The sequence below is a fragment of the Pecten maximus genome, chromosome 18, assembly GCF_902652985.1.
Source record: "Pecten maximus chromosome 18, xPecMax1.1, whole genome shotgun sequence".
Lineage (NCBI taxonomy): Eukaryota > Metazoa > Mollusca > Bivalvia > Pectinida > Pectinidae > Pecten > Pecten maximus.
Genome location: NC_047032.1, coordinates 9,124,936 through 9,147,176, shown reverse-complemented (window position 1 = coordinate 9,147,176; position 22,241 = coordinate 9,124,936). Strand labels below are relative to the sequence as shown.

The following is a 22,241-nucleotide window of genomic DNA, read 5'->3' as shown; positions in this document are numbered from 1 at the left end:
CCTCATGTCTTCTGTTGTGTTTACATATGTAACTGGAGAAAAAGAAAATTTAGCAGCCAGAACAGGGTTCGAACCGGGACCTCTGAACACTAGTCGATTGTTCTACCAGTTGAGCTACCTTGTGGCTGATGTTCGACCCAGTCCAGTTCCACTATATTCTCTCTCTCCTTTTTTTCAAGTCTTCACCCCCGAAGTTCGGATATCCCCTTGCTAAGCGTACTCCCAATGCTTTAAACAAGGGTTGGCTCACCAATTGCGAAACAGGAGAAAGAGAAAATGTAGCAGCCAGACCGGGGTTTGAACCTGGGCTCTCTGAACACAAGCCGAATGCTCTACCAATTGAGCTACCTGGTCATGGATGTTCGACCCAGTCCAGTTCCACTACACATAGTACAGATAGCCTTGGTCTATACGTATTTCATTTTAACTAGCATCTTCATCTTCCATGCCTACATCTTGTATTGTTCTGTTAATTGGTTTACTAGGAGACATCTCGAGGGATACAGATCTCTTTGCTATTCAACATTGACCAATATGCAACAAAATCTGGTAAGAATTATGAGATAATAATTAATTCTGCTTAGAGAAACGTTGCTTTATACTTTACAAGATGATGTTTATAAGAGCCAATTTGAAGTAATAGAACTACCTGATAATTAACAAAGTAAGCAGAATGATGACAGTGAATCTATTTATGGTAAAAGTGACCTCAATTTTGATCCTAGGAGATTAAAATACAAATTCATTCAAGAGATCACATGGCATAGTTATGAATAAGTGCATGAAGGTCATGATCACTGAGCATGGATGTTGAACATTATTTATAGTAACAGTGACCTCACGTTTGACCCAATGTGGGAAAAATGCGAACTCATACAAGAAATGATGTGAGTAAGTGTATGAAGTTTTAAGACAATTGGATCATTAATGAAGTCAGTATTGTCCAGGTCATTTGTTGGATGTTGTTTGATTGCTATATATATAACAAGCCTATCATCAGGATGTTGTGAAGAAGAAATGACTGAGAATGCAACGCTACCCTTGGACATTGATCCCCAGTGGTGTCAGTGTGTGTAATTGGTGTGTCCAGTAGGATACAACGCTACCCTTGGACATTGACCCCCAGTGGTGTCAGTGTAATTGGTGTGTCCAGTAGGATACTACGCTACCTTTGGACATTGACCCCCAGTGGTGTCTGTGTGTGTAATTGGTGTGTCCAGTATGATACAACGTTACCCTTGGACATTGATCCCCAGTGATGTCAGGGTGTGTAATTGGTGTGTCCAGTAGGATACAACATTACCCTTGGACATTGATCCCCAGTGGTGTCAGTGTGTGTGATTGGTGTGTCCAGTAGGATACAACATTACCCTTGGACATTGACCCCCAGTGGTGTCTGTGTGTGTAATTGGTGTGTCCAGTAGGATACAACGTTACCCTTGGACATTGACCCCCAGTGGTGTCAGTGTAATTGGTGTGTCCAGTAGGATACTACGCTACCCTTGGACATTGACCCCCAGTGGTGTCTGTGTGTGTAATTGGTGTGTCCAGTAAGATACTACGTTACCCTTGGACATTGATCCCCAGTGATGTCAGTGTGTATAGTTGGTGTGTCCAGTAGGATACAATGTTATCCTTGGACATTGATCCCCAGTGGTGTCAGTGTGTATAGTTGGTGAGTCCAGTAGGATACAACATTACCCTTGGACACTGACCCCCATTGGTGTCAGTGTGTGTAATTGGTGTGTCCAGTACTATTCTGATTGTCTCCTGTGGTAGGTAGATTCAGAGGATAAGGAATCCGTGTCCAGGATGTGAATGATTTTGATACTCTACATCCTGTAATGAATGTGATTGGAGGTTGAAGTGTAACACTACTGAACTGTCCCTTTGTATTCTAATGTCCCGTAGGTCTTCAGCGATGCGAAAGCGGAATTCATGTTAAGTTTCTCGTACGTATTGTTGTGTGCATTTAGAGCATGTGATGAGGTAGACCAGGTTTTAGCTGTGCAGCTTCCTCTAAGTTTGCGCGTGTACTTATGTTTGGTGTGTGTACTTATGTTTGGTGTGTGTACTTATGTTTGGTGTGTGTACTTATGTTTGGTGTGTGTACTTATGTTTGGTGTGTGTGTGCAAACAAAGAGTTTACTTTTGTTCATGGACTGGCAGACTATAGTAGCGGTTTGGCTCAAGATCTCCAGGTGGTGAGGAAGGTCTGGTCTTGGATATTACTGGGGTACAGATGGTTGATGAGGCATAACGGCGGCATATTGTGATGGAGGTTCTCCTATAAATAGTCAGGTATTGTGATCGAAGCATGCTAGAGAAACTATTCCTAGCTTCTTTGTAGAGTCTCATCTCGGTGGCCATTAGTTTAACTGTTTTAGCCACTTTAGTGGGTGGGTATATTTACTGTTGGAGCTTTTCTGTTTCAGTTGACCCTAGTTGATAACTGGTGTGAGAGACAGAGGATGATAATAAGCTCATCTCGGACACCGAGCTTGTGGGTGTAATCTCTGTGCTGGATGTAGACTACATGGTAGGGTTCATTCAAAAGATAAGATATAAGGTGACTGAAGGAATGGTCTACAGAAGTCCTGTTTTTGTACCTGATTAGAGAACCTGACCGGTTTCTATTGTAACTCTTCAGAGGTGTAGTGTGTCTGTAGCTTGACGCTCTCTTATACAGGCCGTGAAGGGTGGCACGGGTGGCGCAGTCTCGTAAGGGGTGGCGCAAATTTGCTGTTAGATGGCGTGGGGTAGTATCAGAATGCTTGTACTTCTTCAGAGTATATACCCCCAAAAACAAAAATACAAGCTTCATTAATTATTATAGTTTATTTAAAATAAAATCCTTTTCAATATACATATTCACCGCAACCATTACAACACTGGCAAAATACAGTTCAACCAGTTTTATGTATAAACCTCTGTTTAATCAACACATATTAACAAGATACTAATGGTAGTTAGTAATACTGATTTTCATTTATATTTGGTTTGTAATGCATATGCATATTGAGGACATATGCAGTTTTACATTATCAAAAGTTTGAGGACATGAATCATTTTGATATAAAAGTTAATACTTTAGGTAAAAATTTAATATGACTATTGCAAACTTGAAGACTTAATGCTATCCAGCAATCACTTTTATTTAATTTTTTTTAATGAAAAAAATGCTGAAATTTAAATAAAATGTGCAAAAGATGCTTCTGAAATAATAAACATTGACAACAATAAAGACATTAGATTTAGCAAGTTCTTCACAATCAAACTGGTCAACAGGTAACTAACGCATGTCTTTCAGAGTAAACAAGGACTAATGCTGTTTTTTTACAGTAACAAGTACAATCTAAATAATGTGTAAAAAAAAGTTAAGTAATGAGTTAAAATATATTACACTTGTATATGTTTAAATAAAATCTGAAAACTAGTTAATCACATATATGTTATCAATTATTGAACAATAAAATACTGTCAAAAACTGACAATGAAATAAATATTGAGGGCAATTCTAGCAACACAAATGAAGACAAATACCAAGGTCAAATCTTTAAAGGGTCACATGACTAATTGTTTTGGTCACATGACCAACAGTTTGTGGCTTGTTCCCTATTCATAGCTTGATCCAGCATGTGCTCCTGTTTGAAATGTATCAAAGTTAAAGTCGGGTGACTTTTAAATTTATCAATGTTCATTAGATTGTAATACCGATACCACAAAGAATTACTTATACAGTATAGTAAGTAAAATATACTAACAATGAAAAGTGACATTTCCATTACAGATATATACTGCCCAGCAGGTCTCAAAGACAATATTGTGTACTTTATGTGTAGAGAGAAAAAAAACGGTCCGTTAACTAATCAACTAAATCTAACAGTTCCGTCAGACCATTGACCACAAACAGTTCTATCTGACCACTGACCACCAACAGTTCTATCAGACCATTTACTACCAACAGTTCTATCAGACCACTGACCACCAACAGTTCTATCAGACCATTGACCACCAACAGTTCTATCAGACCATTTACTACCAACAGTTCTATCAGACCATTGACCACCAACAGTTCTATCAGACCAATGACCACCAACAGTTTTATCAGACCATTGACCACCAACAGTTCTATCAGACCAATAACCACCAACAGTTCTATCTGATCACTGACCACCAACAGTTCCATCAGTCCATTGACCACCAACAGTTCTATCAGACCATTGACCACCAACAGTTCTATCAAACCATTGACCACCAACAGTTCTATCTGATCACTGACCACCAACAGTTCTATCAAACCATTGACCACCAACAGTTCTATCAGACCATTGACCACCAACAGTTCTATCTGACCATTGACCACCAACAGTTCTATCAGTCCATTGACCACCAACAGTTCTATCAAACCATTGACCACCAACAGTTCCATCAGACCATTGACCACCAACAGTTCTATCAGACCAATGACCACCAACAGTTCTATCAGACCACTGACCACCAACAGTTCTATCTGACCACTGACCACCAACAGTTCTATCAGACCATTGACCACCAACAGTTCTATCAGACCATTGACCACCAACAGTTCTATCAGACCAATGACCACCAACAGTTCTATCAGACCAATGACCACCAACAGTTCTATCAGACCAATGACCACCAACAGTTCTATCTGACCATTGACCACCAACAGTTCTATCTGACCATTGACCACCAACAGTTCTATCAGACCATTTACTACCAACAGTTCTATCAGACCACTGACCACCAACAGTTCTATCAGACCAATGACCACCAACAGTTCTATCAGACCATTGACTACCAACAGTTCCATCAGACCAATGACCAACAAAAGGCCCAGAGGGCCTGTATCACTCACCTGGTTTATTTGAGCAAGCATCAAAATTATATTTATGTTCCATTAGCTAATAGCTTTATTTGTTGATGTATGATTATGTTGTGGGGATATCAGCTGCTTCAAAGATATAACCCAGAAATGAAGGCAAGATTCAACATGATTGTATTTAAAGAAACTGGAAGTCCCTTGGGTTGGGGAAAGACCCCTGGGCCTTTTTTTACATCAGGATTATGTTTATCTCTTGATGCACAGCAAGGCTATATATGGTTATGGGGTGGGGATCTGAATGGTTTCAAAGATAAAGCAAAAGAAATAAATCTTCGGGGTTAGGAAATACCCCAGACCCCAGGGGATGGGGTTGGGGGGTGTCAACCCAATGATTTGTATTTTGCATCCCGGCCTTCAAGGGATGTTACCACTGAAAAATAAATGTCATACATTGCTTAGTTCATTCATATCAATATTGCCATATGGACCCATTTTGGGCCCGCCCTTTAGGCCTCCCGGGGGTCAGCCCTACCATTTGCACAACTTGAATCCCTACTCCATAAGGATGCTACCAATCAAATATGAGTGATATACAAGACTTAGTTTCAGAAGTTGTTTATTTATCTTTAGCCAAATTGATCCCTTTTAGACTTACCCCTTGACCCCCTGGGGGTCAGCTGGACCATTCATAGTTTTTTTAATCCCCATCCCCTAGGGATGTTACCAGTCAAATATGATTTATATTCATAGCTTATTTCAAGACAATTAATTGTTTATACTGTAGCAATTTAGCCAAATTACCCCTTTTGGCCCTGCCCTTCAGGCCCCAAGGGGGTCAGCACCACCATTTATACAATTTAGATTACCTCCTCCACAAGGATGTACCAGACAAATATGAGTGATATCCATTGCTTAGTGCTAGAGAAGAAGTTGTTTACATCAATTAAGCCAAATTGACCCATTTTGGCCCTGCCCCTAAGGCCCCAAGGGGGTTAGCACCACCATTCGTATAATTTTGTATCCCTATCCCATAAGGATATAACCAGTGAAATATGAGCAATATCCATTGCTTAGTTTGAGATAAGAAGTCGTTTATATCACTTTAGCCAAATGGAACCCTTTTTGCCCCGCCCCTCAGCCCCAAGTGGGGTCAGTCCTACCATTTGCACATTTTTTGATCCCCACCCCATAATGATGCTACCAGACATTTAACACCAACAGTTTTATCAGACCATTAACCATCAATGATTCCATCAGACTTATAACAACCAACTCCTTACTCACTCACACTGGTAACAGCACATAATATTCACTTACTCACTCACTCACACTGGTAACAACACATAATATTCACTTCCTCGCTCACACTGTTAACGACACATAATATTAACTTACTCACTCACACTGGTAACAACACATAATATTCACTTCCTCACTCACACTGGTAACAACACATAATATTCACTTCCTCGCTCACACTGTTAACGACACATAATATTCACTTACTCACTCACACTGGTAACAACACATAATATTCACTTACTCACTCACTCACACTGGTAACAACACATAATATTCACTTCCTCGCTCACACTGTTAACGACACATAATATTCACTTACTCACTCACAATGTTAACAACACATAATATTCACTTACTCACTCACTCACACTGTTAACAACACATAATATTCACTTACTCACTCACACTGGTAACAACACATAATATTCACTTACTCACTCACACTGTTAACAACACATAATATTCACTTACTCACTCACACTGGTAACAACACATAATATTCACTTACTCCCTCACAATGTTAACAACACATAATATTCACTTACTCCCTCACAATGTTAACAACACATAATATTCACTTCCTCACTCACACTGTTAACAACACATAATATTCACTTCCTCGCTCACACTGTTAACGACACATAATATTCACTTACTCACTCACACTGGTAACAACACATAATATTCACTTACTCACTCACTCACACTGGTAACAACACATAATATTCACTTCCTCGCTCACACTGTTAACGACACATAATATTCACTTACTCACTCACAATGTTAACAACACATAATATTCACTTACTCACTCACTCACACTGTTAACAACACATAATATTCACTTACTCACTCACACTGGTAACAACACATAATATTCACTTACTCACTCACACTGTTAACAACACATAATATTCACTTACTCACTCACACTGGTAACAACACATAATATTCACTTACTCACTCACACTGGTAACAACACATAATATTCACTTACTCACTCACAATGTTAACACATAATATTCACTTCCTCACTCACACTGTTAACAACACATAATATTCACTCCCTCACTCACAATGTTAACAACACATAATATTCACTTACTCACTCACTCACACTGTTAACAACACATAATATTCACTTACTCACTCACAATGTTAACACATAATATTCACTTCCTCACTCACACTGTTAACAACACATAATATTCACTTACTCACTCACACTGGTAACAACACATAATATTCACTTCCTCACTCACAATGTTAACACATAATATTCACTTCCTCACTCACACTGTTAACAACACATAATATTCACTTACTCACTCACACTGGTAACAACACATAATATTCACTTACTCACTCACACTGGTAACAACACATAATATTCACTTACTCACTCACACTGGTAACAACACATAATATTCACTTACTCACTCACAATGTTAACACATAATATTCACTTCCTCACTCACACTGTTAACAACACATAATATTCACTTACTCACTCACACTGGTAACAACACATAATATTCACTTACTCACTCACACTGGTAACAACACATAATATTCACTTACTCACTCACACTGGTAACAACACATAATATTCACTTACTCACAATGTTAACACATAATATTCACTTCCTCACTCACACTGTTAACAACACATAATATTCACTTACTCACTCACACTGGTAACAACACATAATATTCACTTACTCACTCACACTGGTAACAACACATAATATTCACTTACTCACTCACTCACAATGTTAACACATAATATTCACTTCTTCACTCACTCACACTGTTAATGTGGCACCCTGTTAATTTTGGTTATTTTAACTGAATCACTTTTATAACTGCTCGTTGTGTTGTATTTGTGCTGTTCGTATCCCACGTCGTGTTTGTGGCTGTTAGGTAAATGTTCTGTACTCGTCGTGTGATTGTCACGCAGTGTGTATCCTATGCTGTGTTACAGGTAGCTGTCAGTTATGTGCTTTGTATGTGTGGTTCGTGAATGTCCGGAGAGTATGTTCGTGTGATGTATGTTTGTAATAAACTGGTTTGACCACTGACGGACAGGACAGGGCAGGACATGCGCAATGCGTTTCTTCTTCTTTCTTTCTATCCCTTTTTGGCGCTCTTTCCCCAGTTCCACTCTGTACATTGGTCAGAGAAGACGGTCATTCTTATGCCAACTTTTCATACATTTTGTAAATACGTCCTGGGCACCACATGCCAAGTAAGTAGTGAAATTGTTATTATTAATTATTATTATTTATTAATTCATTATCTACTGTGTTACATGTGATCGGTACTTCCACCGACGTTTATAATTCTAAATTAAGTTAACTTGTATCGAATCAGGTATCTGTTTATATTTTAGAAGCATATCCTAATAATTTTAACTCCGAATACGTTAACTGAATGTGGTCTAATCTGAGTATGTGTAATTTTAACTGTTTTCAAATTACGCGCTGTTGTTGTAAAGTTGGGCGCGTTAGTTTCGAATGTATATGTATATTGACAGAAGCTATTTGCTTGATTGCAGGGACTTTTCTACCTGTACTTAATATTCACTTACTCACTCACACTGGTAACAACACATAATATTCACTTACTCACTCACACTGGTAACAACACATAATATTCACTTCCTCACTCACACTGTTAACACATAATATTCACTTACTCACTCACACTGGTAACAACACATATTGTAATATGGCTGGAATGTTTCCTTGATTTCCATTGGCCAATTTCCAGTTTTCCTCACAAGGACATATCAGTGAGTAGACCTGTTCGTGATATAAATAGCTCAGCTGGGAAATTCCCCAGGCTTGCGGACCTGTTTGTGCTATTTATAGCACGACCAGGTCGGAAATCTTTGCCTCCAATCAGGCAGCGTGTTACTTTGGACAACAGCCAATCAGAATGCTGGAAACAAACGATTGTTCGGCATAACTTTGTTTACAATATGGCAGACGAGATACCCCAACATTTCGCTACAACAAACAAAGAGGAATTACAAGATATTTTGAAGAAAAAAGACTTTTTGAACACCCGGATAAATAAAAAACTATTCTGGCCATATTTAAATGCCAAAGGTCAGTCTGCATGCCGACTTTAGTCAACATTATTTGGAAAGGAGCCTTCAGATTTTTTATTCATTTGTTTTAGTTGGCCATTTTAAAAAACAGTTATTACCTTTTGTGTTCGGTGTACACGAGACTATACGGACCTGGTCGAGTGTTTGTTCATCGAGGCTGCAGGCCGAGGTGAACAAACTCTTGACCATTTCCGTATAGTCTCATGTACACCTCCACAAAAGTCAATAATTGTATAATATTTACTTCCTCACTAGTACTTCTCACTAACACTTTAAGTCAAATAAGACAAGTACAAAGCAAAATACCAAGGTGTAAAGCATCATGTGTTCATTGGAAATACTGAGTATTATACATTTTATAAACACTTATTTTTCTGATTATCAATCTTAATACAGCTGAAATCGTAAAATAAATTCATCATTTGAATAATATGTAGTTTTCATTTAATACACTCACTTTTGATTATTTTAACATATAAACACTCAATATAATCTTAATATAAAGCTTAATGAAACCAACTTCTGTAAAATCATAGGCAATGACTGACAATGCTGGAATGTTTTATTGTTTGATTGGAATCCTGTCCCTTTCAGTGTTTTTCATTTACACACTAATTATCAATACAACTTGTTCATTGATACAGGTCTTACCCGACTACAGATGACACATTAAATGAATATTGAACACAGGCACCGATATAGTTTGCTTTCATTTCATACTCAAACTCTTATATCTCAAAGATGCTTTTTTGGTTTATTTTTGTTTAGCGTCCTATTAACATGCCAGGGTCATTTAAGGACGTGCCTGGTTTTGGAGGTAGTGGAAAGCCTGAGTACCCGGGAGAAAAACCATTGATCTTCTGTCAGTACCAGGCAATGCCCAACTTGGGTTTCAAACTCACAACCCAGAGGTGGAGGGCTAGTGATTAAGTGTCGGGACACCTTAACCACTCAGCCACCGCAGCCCCTCAAAGATGCTACATCGCTGACAGAGTATAAACTGCTTCTTGCAAGAATTCATAAAATGGCATCCACAGTATGAATATACTACTGTAGATATAGTAAACACCAGCTGACGACAAAAATAACAAGTATAACAGGTATTGCTGAAACAATACAATACATGTCCCTCACTGGCCTCCGCAAAAAATTATCACAGTGACCTTGACCTTGAAACCCAGAAACTCCCAATTTTTCCGAGATGATATGGTAATTTATCATTATGTAAAGTTTGATCAAAATCCCTCCAGGAATATGAAGCCGCTAGAGCCCTGACAAAACTTCGGCATAACGTACATACGTACAAGGCGGACAGAGAGGAAGCCTAAAGTCCCTCAAGGTTTCATCAGTAGGACACAAATAACAGCATCCTGATAATGATAGACTGAGAGTTACGTAAGAAATATAGAGGTTGAGCACATTAGAATTTCTTTTGGATGCAATTAATTATTTCATTCACATTGACTTTAGATTTAAATGGTAACGAGTGATCCCAGAGCCATCTCTTATTGAAGCCCACCTTGACTGAATATTATTGGTAATCATATCTTAGGGACACATCAAATCTAACAAAGATATCAGAAATAGCAATTACATACAGTTATTTAATGATAAAATCCCAGATGGCTGCAAGTTGGTCGTTTTTTTAATTTGTTGAAATTTGACCATGCTCAACTATGAACACCAAGGGGAACCTATATGTATGAAAATTAAGAAAGATCCATGAGGAACGTTCTCAGAAAAAGCAATAAAGACTTTTTTATCTCAGAATAGCAATAACAAAATTTGTAAAAAATTCAAAATGGCTTCATGTCGCTCATCTCGAGTTTCAATCAATCAAAATTAACAATGCACAAATAAAGTCCATAGGGAACCTAGACATGCAACTTGAGAAAAACCTAGAAAGGTTTTTCTCAAGAAATAGCAATAACAAGAATCATTTATGTACAGAAAAAAGAAATACAGGCCATGGCCAAAAGCAATTTCAACAGCCCACAATCTGATGCTGGTGAACTAAAACAAGAATGACGCTCAAACATTTGGGAGGTGGTAAAGGTACAAGCGTAAAGTCTGTAACTTTTGGTAAAATATACAAAAGACTAGCGATCACTTTTCAATCAAACATAATCAGTTTGTCCGGATTGTAACAACTTAATATTTTAATGTTCTCACTTAATTAATGCATACATTTATTATGTTTATATTTTAATCCAAATAACTTACAAAATATAAAAATCCTTTGGAATGTTCATTTCTTGAGTATTTTATCATTTTTTCTCTCAAATTAATTTTTATTCTAATAATTTATTTTTTATCTGTAGCAGCTACAACAGCAGCAGCCTTCAGTGCCTGGTCTAGGTACTCCATAAAGCGATGGACGTCCTGGAAGGAACAGTATAGAGGGGTAGGGGACACACGGATCACCGATGGCCTCCTCTCATCACACTGTAATATAGAGAATTAGAATACTGTATTATACCATATGTTTGTGTCCGACATGTACTGGCAATACTTAGAGAATAAAGACTTAATGCTTTTATACGCTTTATTTCAAAGTTGCACCATATGAAAATTGACACAGATTTAAAAAAAAAAAATATTATTATTATTATTACTAAATCGATATGAAAATATAGCATACATTTAGATCTTCATATTGAAGGAAAATAAAATAGTATTCTACAAGATTTATCTTTTAAAAGAAATCCTAATCAATTATTCAATTACAGGTACTTACAATTACCCCCCTTTTCTCAAGCTCTTTAAAGACATATGAAATGTCTACAGAGAACGAGAGTGACAGTTGGGCCCCTCTCTGCTCTGGATCAGACGGAGTGAAGATGTGGACATGTACATGTTGAAAGTCTCCATCTACCGATTCTAAAGTACCTTCTGCCTCCCCATTGGTGTGTCCATATTTCTCTATGATACGGTATTCCAGGTAGGCTGTCAATAACTTAGACTTGGCTCGTAACTCCTCCATAGATGTTTTATTGAATATCTGGTAAACAATTGAAATATTTAAAATTCATCACTTATTTGATACACTGCATTGAAATAATTCTGATCTCATATACATAAATGATTACCTAGATGAATTATCATAATGGTTCTATAATCATGATGAATAATTTTTATCTTTAGTTTTATATTATACCACTATATCACAGCATTATAGCTGTCTCAATGCAGTTCACAAATTGTTACCCATGGTTATTAGGCCTTTAACAACCAGCCAATGTCTGCCTCAACTCCCTGCTGACCAAACAGCCGGAGCTGCCATTTCCGCACTGACAGCTTACACATGACATTTCTCCCACTGCCCTACCACATACTCATTTACAGCTGAGTCAACTTGAACACAACAGAGAAAAGTCTCCTGTTCAAGGACACAACATGGCTTCCATGCCAGGACTCAAACTAGCCACCCTTTGATCATGTAGCCCAGCGTCCTAACACTTGACAATGTGCCTCCATGCTATGGATCAACTCATCTTATAGAAGAGACAAAAAATGAGTTGAAGAGCTTATATTCAGTATCAGTATTATAGCAGTATCCACAGTTGTGATTTACCTCAAGATTAGCTTTGATTGGTGGATACATGATGTGATTAACCTCAAGATTAGCTTTGATTGGTGGATACATGATGTGATTTACCTCAAGACTGACTTTGATTGGTGGATACATATGTGATTTACCTCAAGATTAGCTTTGATTGGTGGATACACGAAGTAACTTACCTCAAGACTAGCTTTGATTGGTGGATACACGAAGTAACTTACCTCAAGACTAGCTTTGATTGGTGGATACACGAAGTAACTTACCTCAAGACTAGCTTTGATTGGTGGATACATGAAGTAACTTACCTCAAGACTAGCTTTGATTGGTGGATACATGATGTGATTTACCTCAAGATTAGCTTTGATTGGTGGATACATGATGTGATTAACCTCAAGATTAGCTTTGATTGGTGGATACATGATGTGATTTACCTCAAGACTGACTTTGATTGGTGGATACATATGTGATTTACCTCAAGATTAGCTTTGATTGGTGGATACATGATGTGATTTACCTCAAGACTAGCTTTGATTGGTGGATACACGAAGTAACTTACCTCAAGACTAGCTTTGATTGGTGGATACACGAAGTAACTTACCTCAAGACTAGCTTTGATTTGTGAATACATGATGTAACTTACCTCAAGACTGGCTTTGATTGGTGGACACATGATGTAACTTACCTCAAGACTAGCTTAGATTGGTGGATACATGATGTTACTTACCTAAAGACTGGCTTTGATTGGTGGACACATGATGTAACTTACCTCAAGACTAGCTTTGATTGGTGGACACATGATGTAACTTACCTCAAGACTAGCTTTGATTGGTGGACACATGATGTAACTTACCTCAAGACTAGCTTAGATTGGTGGATACATGATGTTACTTACCTCAAGACTGGCTTTGATTGGTGGACACATGATGTAACTTACCTCAAGACTAGCTTAGATTGATGGATACATGATGTAACTTACCTCAAGACTAGCTTTGATTGGTGGATACATGATGTTACTTATTTCAAGACTAGCTTTGATTGGTGGATACATGATGTAACTAACCTCAAGACTAGCTTTGATTGGTGGATACATGAAGTAACTTACCTCAAGACTAGCTTTGATTGGTGGACATAGAAGACCTGCCGGATTGCTGATTCTATAGCCGTAGGCTCCAGGACTCAGATCCAGCTCTATAGTTGATGGAATGTGTACAATGAACTATATATTGAAATCATACCACCTCACTGATCATGGTGGCCTCATATGTTTGTTTATCAACATATAAAACTTTGAGGTTTTTATTGAAACTCATTTTGTGTTTATGTAGAGTTGACAATCAATTACTACACTAAGTATATGATTTGAAGGTCAATACTTTGTGACATTGAAAAGATGGCAGTGACGTAACACTACTGACATATTCAGGTTATGTCCTAAACCGGTAAAAAATTGTAATACTGGTAAATTAAGTTGTCATACCAGTAAAAACATAGTTGTCATATCAGTAAAAACATGGGTGTCATATCAGTAAAAACATAGTTGTCATACCAGTAGAAATGTAGTTGTCATATCAGGAAAAGCGTACTAGGCAAACCGGTGAAAACTTAGTTGTTATACCAGTAGAAACTTAGTTGTCATACCAGTAGAAACGTAGTTGTCATATCAGGAAACGCGTACTAGTCAAACCGGTAAAAACTTAGTTGTCATACCAGTAGAAACTTAGTTGTCATATCATACCAGTAGAAACCTAGTTGTCATACCAGTAGAAACGTAATTGTCATACCAGTAAAAGCATAGTTGTCAAGCGCCATAACTCTAAATATAATGGCCTGATGATAATGGACATGCAGACAAAATGAAAATGATAAATGGATAATATTGAGGGTACACTCAGCATACAACAGTCAATTAGCCCTGTTGCTGAAAACACATTTAAAGTCAATTAATTAATATTAGACAATGCAGTCGTTAGTACATAACGTGTTGTCAGTAGAGTCTGAAAATCTGACAAACGTTGTATTAAATTTGAATTTATACAATCAAATCTCTATAAAGAGACGACTCAATTGAACTTGGAATAAACATGATCTCTTAATTGAGATGGTCATTTCATGAAGTAAGTTATTAGTCGAGCAGTCCAGGTCAAAGTTTCTATCTGTACGTAACATGATGTTCAGATAAAATTGTTCATCGTGTTCCAATGTAAACATTCATATGCATGGATTTTATCAAACTTCGAATTTCATCACAATTTAAAATGCAGTTTTGACACACTGCGTGTACTGTATACATGTATATACCGTTGTTCATGGTGAACCTTGTGTCAAACTTGTGTCCCCACCAGCCCAGCAGCTTCGGAAAGTTGTTATGTTTATGTTTGTCATGTAAGAAGATACAAGCCAAACAGCCAGCACTGGAGTTTATGTACTACAACAAATAAGCAAACAAGAAATTTATGATTTTAGGTCAAATCAGAGAGGCATCGTAAAGGTTTCTGCTACCATGGGGTTTTATTATAAGAATGAGGAAATACAGCAATGCCAAGTGTACATCAGTAGGCTTGTCAATGGCTAACTTGTTACTCAATCGGAACACAACAAATTGCTTACAAAAATCAATTGCTGAACATAAAATGCTTACAACAAAAAATAAACACCTGACAAATCAGAATAAACTGTAGTTAAACCTACAAATTACCTAATGATACGCAGGTGGAATTCAATCCTTACATGTAAATTTTTAGAGGTGTCATATATATCAGAGCTAATGTAACAAAATGCCCATGAGCCTTAACAGTCACCTGCGTTTTAATATATTTTAGCATATTTGGCCCCTGTGACCTTGAATGAAGGTCATGCAAAGGTCATCCATTTCAACAAACTTTGTAGCCCTTCATCCCAGCATGCTACAGACCTAATATTGGTTCTCTGGGCCTTTTTGTTATCAAGAAGTTGTGTAAAGATTTCAGCATATTTGACCCATGTGACCTTGAATGAAGGTCAAGGTCACTCATTTGAACAAACTTTGTAGCCCTTTATCCAAGCATACTACAGACCTAATATTGGGTAACTGGGCTTTTTTTTTATCAAGATGAAGTTGATTTAAGATTCTAGCATATTTGACTCCTGTGACCTTGAATGAAGGTCAAGGTCATTCATTTGAACAAACTTTGTAGCCCTTCATCCCAACATGCTACATACCCAATATCAGGTCTCTTGGCCTGTTGGTAATCGCAATTGGTAAAAAGGCGAATCGCAATAGGTCAACTGAGACTTTGTCTACTTTGTCTCAGGTGACCTTAAAACCTTCATCCACATTGTTGGAATTACTTCTTTGCCTCATATTAACATTTCAAGTAATTCGTATCCTGCAGACATACCTTTGCAAGATCCAGTGTTATGCAGAAAATTACCATTTATATTGCTTCTTTGCTGCATATTTACATTTCAAGTAATTTGTAACCTTCAGAAATACCTTTGCAAGGATCCAGTGTTACAATTACAGTTAATGTTTCCATCTTTGACCTGTAAGATACATGTCAGATATATAACATGAACTCACCTTGTAGGTACACCAGCAGGCAAAGTCAATATCCCAGTCATGTAGATAGAGAGGAACATTACCAGCAGCATGGGCCATATCAAACCCCACGTAACATCCCTGTAATAACACAACCATGGGCAATATCAAACCCCACATAACATCCCTGTAATAACACAACCATGGGCCATATCAAACCCCACATAACATCCCTGTAATAACACAACCATGGGCAATATCAAACCCCACATAACATCCCTGTAACAAGAGGCCCAATGGGCCTGTATCGCTCACCTGGCTCTAGAGCAAATTTGCAGTTGATTGAGGTCATTTCTACAGATACTATGCTGATAACAACTTTATTCAAATATCAGAGTAAGCTAAGTTTATTCATGTCAATATATTTTTTAGTCCCTCATTCCAGCATACTATTGGCCTAAGATCGGGTCTTGGCTCTTTGCTCTAAGCATGCTACAGACAGGCCCAATATCAAGTCCCTGGGCCTCTTGGTTATTGAGAAGAAGTCGTTTAAAGATTTTAACCTAATTGACCCATGTGACCTTGAATGAAGGTCAAGGTCATCTATTTGAACAAACTTGGTAGCCCTTCACCCAAGCATGCTACAGGCCCAATATCAATTCCCTGGGCCTCTTGGTTATTGAGAAGAAGTCGTTTGAATATTAAAACCTATTTGACAAATGTGACCTTGAATGAAGGTCAAGGTCATTTATTTTAACAAACTTGGTAGCCTTTCACCCCAGCATGCTACAGGCCCAATATCAAGTCCCTGTGCCTCTTGGTTATTGAGAAGAAGTCTTTTGAAGATTATAGCCTATTTGACCCATGTGACCTTGAATGAAGGTCCAGGTCATTTATTTTAACAAACTTTGTAGCCCTTCACCCCAGCATGCTACAGGCTAAATATCAAGTCCCTGGACCTCTTGGTTATTGAGAAGAAGTCATTTGAAGATTATAACCTTTTTGACCCATGTGACCTTGAATGAAGGTCAAGGTCATTTATTTTAACAAACTTGGTAGCCCTTCACCCCAGCATGCTACAGGCCCAATATCAAGTCCCTGGGCCTCTTGGTTATTGAGAAGAAGTCGTTTGAGGTAATAGTGTATTTGACCCATGTGACCTTGAATGATAGTCAAGGTCATTTATTTTAACAAACTTTGTAGCCCTTCACCCCAGCATGCTACAGGCCCAATATCAGGTCCCTGGGTCTTCTGGTTATTGAGAAGAAGTTGTTTGAAGATTATAGTGTATTTGACCCCTGTGACCTTGAATGAAGGTCAAAGTAATTTATTTTAACAAACTTGGTAGCCCTTCACTTTAGCATGCTACAGGCCTAATATCAAGTCCCTGGGCCTCTTGGTTATTGAGAAGAAGTCTTTTGAAGATTATAGCCTATTTGACCCCTGTGACCTTGAATGAAGGTCAAGGTCATTTATTTGAACAAACTTTGTAGCCCTTCACCCCAGCATGCTACAGGCCCAATATCAGGTCCCTGGGTCTTCTGGTTATTGAGAAGAAGTTGTTTGAAGATTATAGTGTATTTGACCCCTGTGACCTTGAATGAAGGTCAAAGTAATTTATTTTAACAAACTTGGTAGCCCTTCACTTTAGCATGCTACAGGCCCAATATCAAGTCCCTGGGCCTCTTGGTTATTCAGAAGAAGTCGTTTGAAGATTATAACCTATTTGACAAATGTGACCTTGAATGAAGGTCAAGGTCATTTATTTGAACAAACTTTGTAGCCCTTCACCCCAGCATGCTACAGGCCCAATATCAGGTCCCTGGGTCTTCTGGTTATTGAGAAGAAGTTGTTTGAAGATTATAGTGTATTTGACCCCTGTGACCTTGAATGAAGGTCAAAGTAATTTATTTTAACAAACTTGGTAGCCCTTCACTTTAGCATGCTACAGGCCTAATATCAAGTCCCTGGGCCTCTTGGTTATTCAGAAGAAGTCGTTTGAAGATTATAACCTATTTGACAAATGTGACCTTGAATGAAGGTCCAGGTCATTTATTTTAACAAACTTGGTAGCCCTTCATCCTAGCATGCTACAGTCTCAATATCAAGTCCCTGGGCCTCTTGGTTATTGAGAAGAAGTCGTTTGAAGATTATAGTCTATTTGACCTGTGTGACCTTGAATGAAAGTCAAGGTCATTTATTTTAACAAACTTGGTAGCCCTTCACCCCAGCATGCTACAGGCCCAATATCAGGTCCCTGGGGCTTTTGGTTATTGAGAAGAAGTCGTTTGAAGATTATAGCGTATTTGACCCCTGTGACCTTGAATGAAGGTCAAAGTAATTTATTTTAACAAACTTGGTAGCCCTTCACCCAAGCATGCTACAGGCCCAATATCAGGTCCCTGGGTCTTCTGGTTATTGAGAAGAAGTTGTTTGAAGATTATAGTGTATTTGACCCCTGTGACCTTGAATGAAGGTCAAAGTAATTTATTTTAACAAACTTGGTAGCCCTTCACTTTAGCATGCTACAGGCCCAATATCAAGTCCCTGGGCCTCTTGGTTATTGAGAAGAAGTCGTTTGAAGATTATAGTCTATTTGACCCGTGTGACCTTGAATGAAAGTCAAGGTCATTTATTTTAACAAACTTGGTAGCCCTTCACCCCAGCATGCTACAGGCCCAATATCAGGTCCCTTGGGCTTTTGGTTATTGAGAAGAAGTTGTTTGAAGATTATAGCGTATTTGACCCCTGTGACCTTGAATGAAGGTCAAAGTAATTTATTTTAACAAACTTGGTAGCCCTTCACCCAAGCATACTACAGGCCCAATATGAAGTTCCTGGGCCTCTTGGTTATTGAGAAGAAGTTGTTTAAATGAAAAAGTTGACGCCGGACGGACGGCCGGACAGACGGACGGACGACGGACGCCGCACCATGGCATAAGCTCACTTGCCCTTCGGGCAGGTGAGCTAATAACACAACCATGGGCCATATCAAACCCCACATAACATCCCTGTAATAACACAACCATGGGCCATATCAAACCCCATGTACCATCCCTGTAATAACACAACCATGGGCCATATCAAACCCCACATAACATCCCTGTAATAACACAACCATAGGCCATATCAAACCCCACATAACATCCCTGTAATAACACAATCATGGGCCATATCAAACCCCACGTACCATCCCTGTAATAACACAACCATGGGCCATATCAAACCCCACATAACATCCCTGTAATAGCACAACCATGGGCCATATCAAACCCCACATAACATCCCTGTAATAACACAACCATGGGCCATATCAAACCCCACATAACATCCCTGTAATAACACAAACATGGGCCATATCAAACCCCACATAACATCCCTGTAATAACACAACCATGGGCCATATCAAACCCCACATAACATCCCTGTAATAACACAACCATGGGCCATATCAAACCCCACATAACATCCCTGTAATAACACAACCATGGACAATATCAAACCCCATGTACCATCCCTGTAATAACACAACCATGGGCCATATCAAACCCCACATAACATCCCGGTAATAACACAACCATAGGCCATATCAAACCCCACATAACATCCCTGTAATAACACAATCATGGGCCATATCAAACCCCACATAACATCCCTGAAATAACACAACCATGGGCCTTATCAAACCCCACGTACCATCCCTGTAATAACACAACCATGGGCCATATCAAACCCCACATAACATCCCTGTAATAACACAACCATGGGCCATATTAAACCCCACGTAACATCCCTGTAATAACACAACCATGGGCCATATCAAACCCCACATAACATCCCTGTAATAACACAACCATAGGCCATATCAAACCCCACATAACATCCCTGTAATAACACAATCATGGGCCATATCAAACCCCACGTACCATCCCTGTAATAACACAACCATGGGCCATATCAAACCCCACATAACATCCCTGTAATAGCACAACCATGGGCCATATCAAACCCCACATAACATCCCTGTAATAACACAACCATGGGCCATATCAAACCCCACATAACATCCCTGTAATAACACAACCATGGGCCATATCAAACCCCACATAACATCCCTGTAATAACACAACCATGGGCCATATCAAACCCCACATAACATCCCTGTAATAACACAACCATGGGCCATATCAAACCCCACATAACATCCCTGTAATAACACAACCATGGACAATATCAAACCCCATGTACCATCCCTGTAATAACACAACCATGGGCCATATCAAACCCCACATAACATCCCGGTAATAACACAACCATAGGCCATATCAAACCCCACATAACATCCCTGTAATAACACAATCATGGGCCATATCAAACCCCACATAACATCCCTGTAATAACACAACCATGGGCCATATTAAACCCCACGTAACATCCCTATAATAACACAACCATGGGCCATATCAAATCCCACATAACATCCTTGAAATAACACAACAACCTGAAGTAATACCCCTGAAAAACACAGATCATTATATTAATATATACCTTGATATGTAACAAATATAGAGTGACTTAGGAAGTATGCTTATACAGTATTCAGGTATTGATAAGGCATACCTTGGCATGGCCAGCACGTGTTATTGTCGGCATATCCATCAACTGTCCTGTATAATACTGCACACCACTAAAACATATCACAGCAATAGACTCGCCTTCCTCCTCTATCTTAGCAAGGATGTCCTCGGTCCTCAGGGTCATCTCTCCCTGAAACCAAGTAACATACACATGGGTTTTCCCTGGGTACTCCAGTTTCCTCCTACAGTTAAACACCATGCACACTTTCATTCAGGCCAACATCATAAGTTGATATCACTTGTTTCGCGATTGTAAAGTAAAATGTTTACAAGTAGTATGCAACATATCAATGAGGTATGAAAAGACAGCTAGTCGACGGTCACCATGGTAACGTAGAATATATACAGAATGAAAATACAGCCAGTCAACGGTCACCATGGTAACGTAGAATATATACAGAATGAAATGACAGCCAGTCGACGGTCACCATGGTAACGTAGAATATATACAGTATGAAATGACAGCCAGTCGACGGTCACCATGGTAACGTAGAATATATACAGTATGAAATGACAGCCAGTCGACGGTCACCATGGTAACATAGAATATATACAGTATGAAATGACAGCCAGTCGACGGTCACCATGGTAACGTAGAATATATACAGTATGAAATGACAGCCAGTCAACGGCCACCATGGTAATGTAAAATATATGTCAATGAAGTATTTGAATGGTAATACATTGTTATACATACTATTTAAGCTGAGCATGACATCTAGTTTAGAGTTGAAGTGACAATAAACAGCCACATTATATATAGGGTTGAAATAACTCTAAGGAATAATTACTTTTTCCTGACATTAAATACTACAAATTGATGTAAGTGGTCAACTGAATACAATGTAATATTGTTGATAGCACATGAAGCCCGAGACAAAAATTGATGAGGTTATACGATTGTGATATGTGAAGCTACATATGATGATGACATCATTCTTTGCTGAAATGTGATGTTTTTAGAATATCATTCTGTAGGAGCTGTCAAAAATGTCATTAGTCAGTGAGTATCAGGGTAAATAGAATCTTTCACTCCCTTTGGGGCGAGACAAGGGAATCAGAAATCTCAAACCGAGGGGGGGGATTCTAATTTGCCAAACATGAGGCTTGCAGAAGCGTGACATGATTGAAATGTTGATGTGATGTCAATGTATTATTGCTATCACTTCCTACAATTGTTAAGAACATGAAAGGAGCATGACTGTGTACATTTGTAGCTTATCTCAGCACCAGGGTGAGATAAATCAAATCATCTTCAT

General features: G+C 38.5%; 1 protein-coding gene across 1 annotated transcript in view; it reads right to left on the bottom strand.

Annotated features, from left to right (window-relative positions):
• Nucleotides 1-8,995: 8,995 nt before the first annotated feature.
• LOC117316421 (kynureninase-like) overlaps nucleotides 8,996-22,241 on the bottom strand; it is a 28,679-nt gene continuing 15,433 nt past the window's right edge. The window contains exons 8-13 of the mRNA XM_033870984.1: nucleotides 20,966-21,112; nucleotides 16,388-16,486; nucleotides 15,127-15,253; nucleotides 13,931-14,016; nucleotides 12,004-12,267; nucleotides 8,996-11,711 (exon numbers count right to left, since the gene is read on the bottom strand). Coding sequence (XP_033726875.1) covers nucleotides 11,571-11,711; nucleotides 12,004-12,267; nucleotides 13,931-14,016; nucleotides 15,127-15,253; nucleotides 16,388-16,486; nucleotides 20,966-21,112 — 864 coding nt within the window. The 3' untranslated portion in view covers nucleotides 8,996-11,570. The remainder of the gene's footprint in view (nucleotides 11,712-12,003; nucleotides 12,268-13,930; nucleotides 14,017-15,126; nucleotides 15,254-16,387; nucleotides 16,487-20,965; nucleotides 21,113-22,241) is intronic.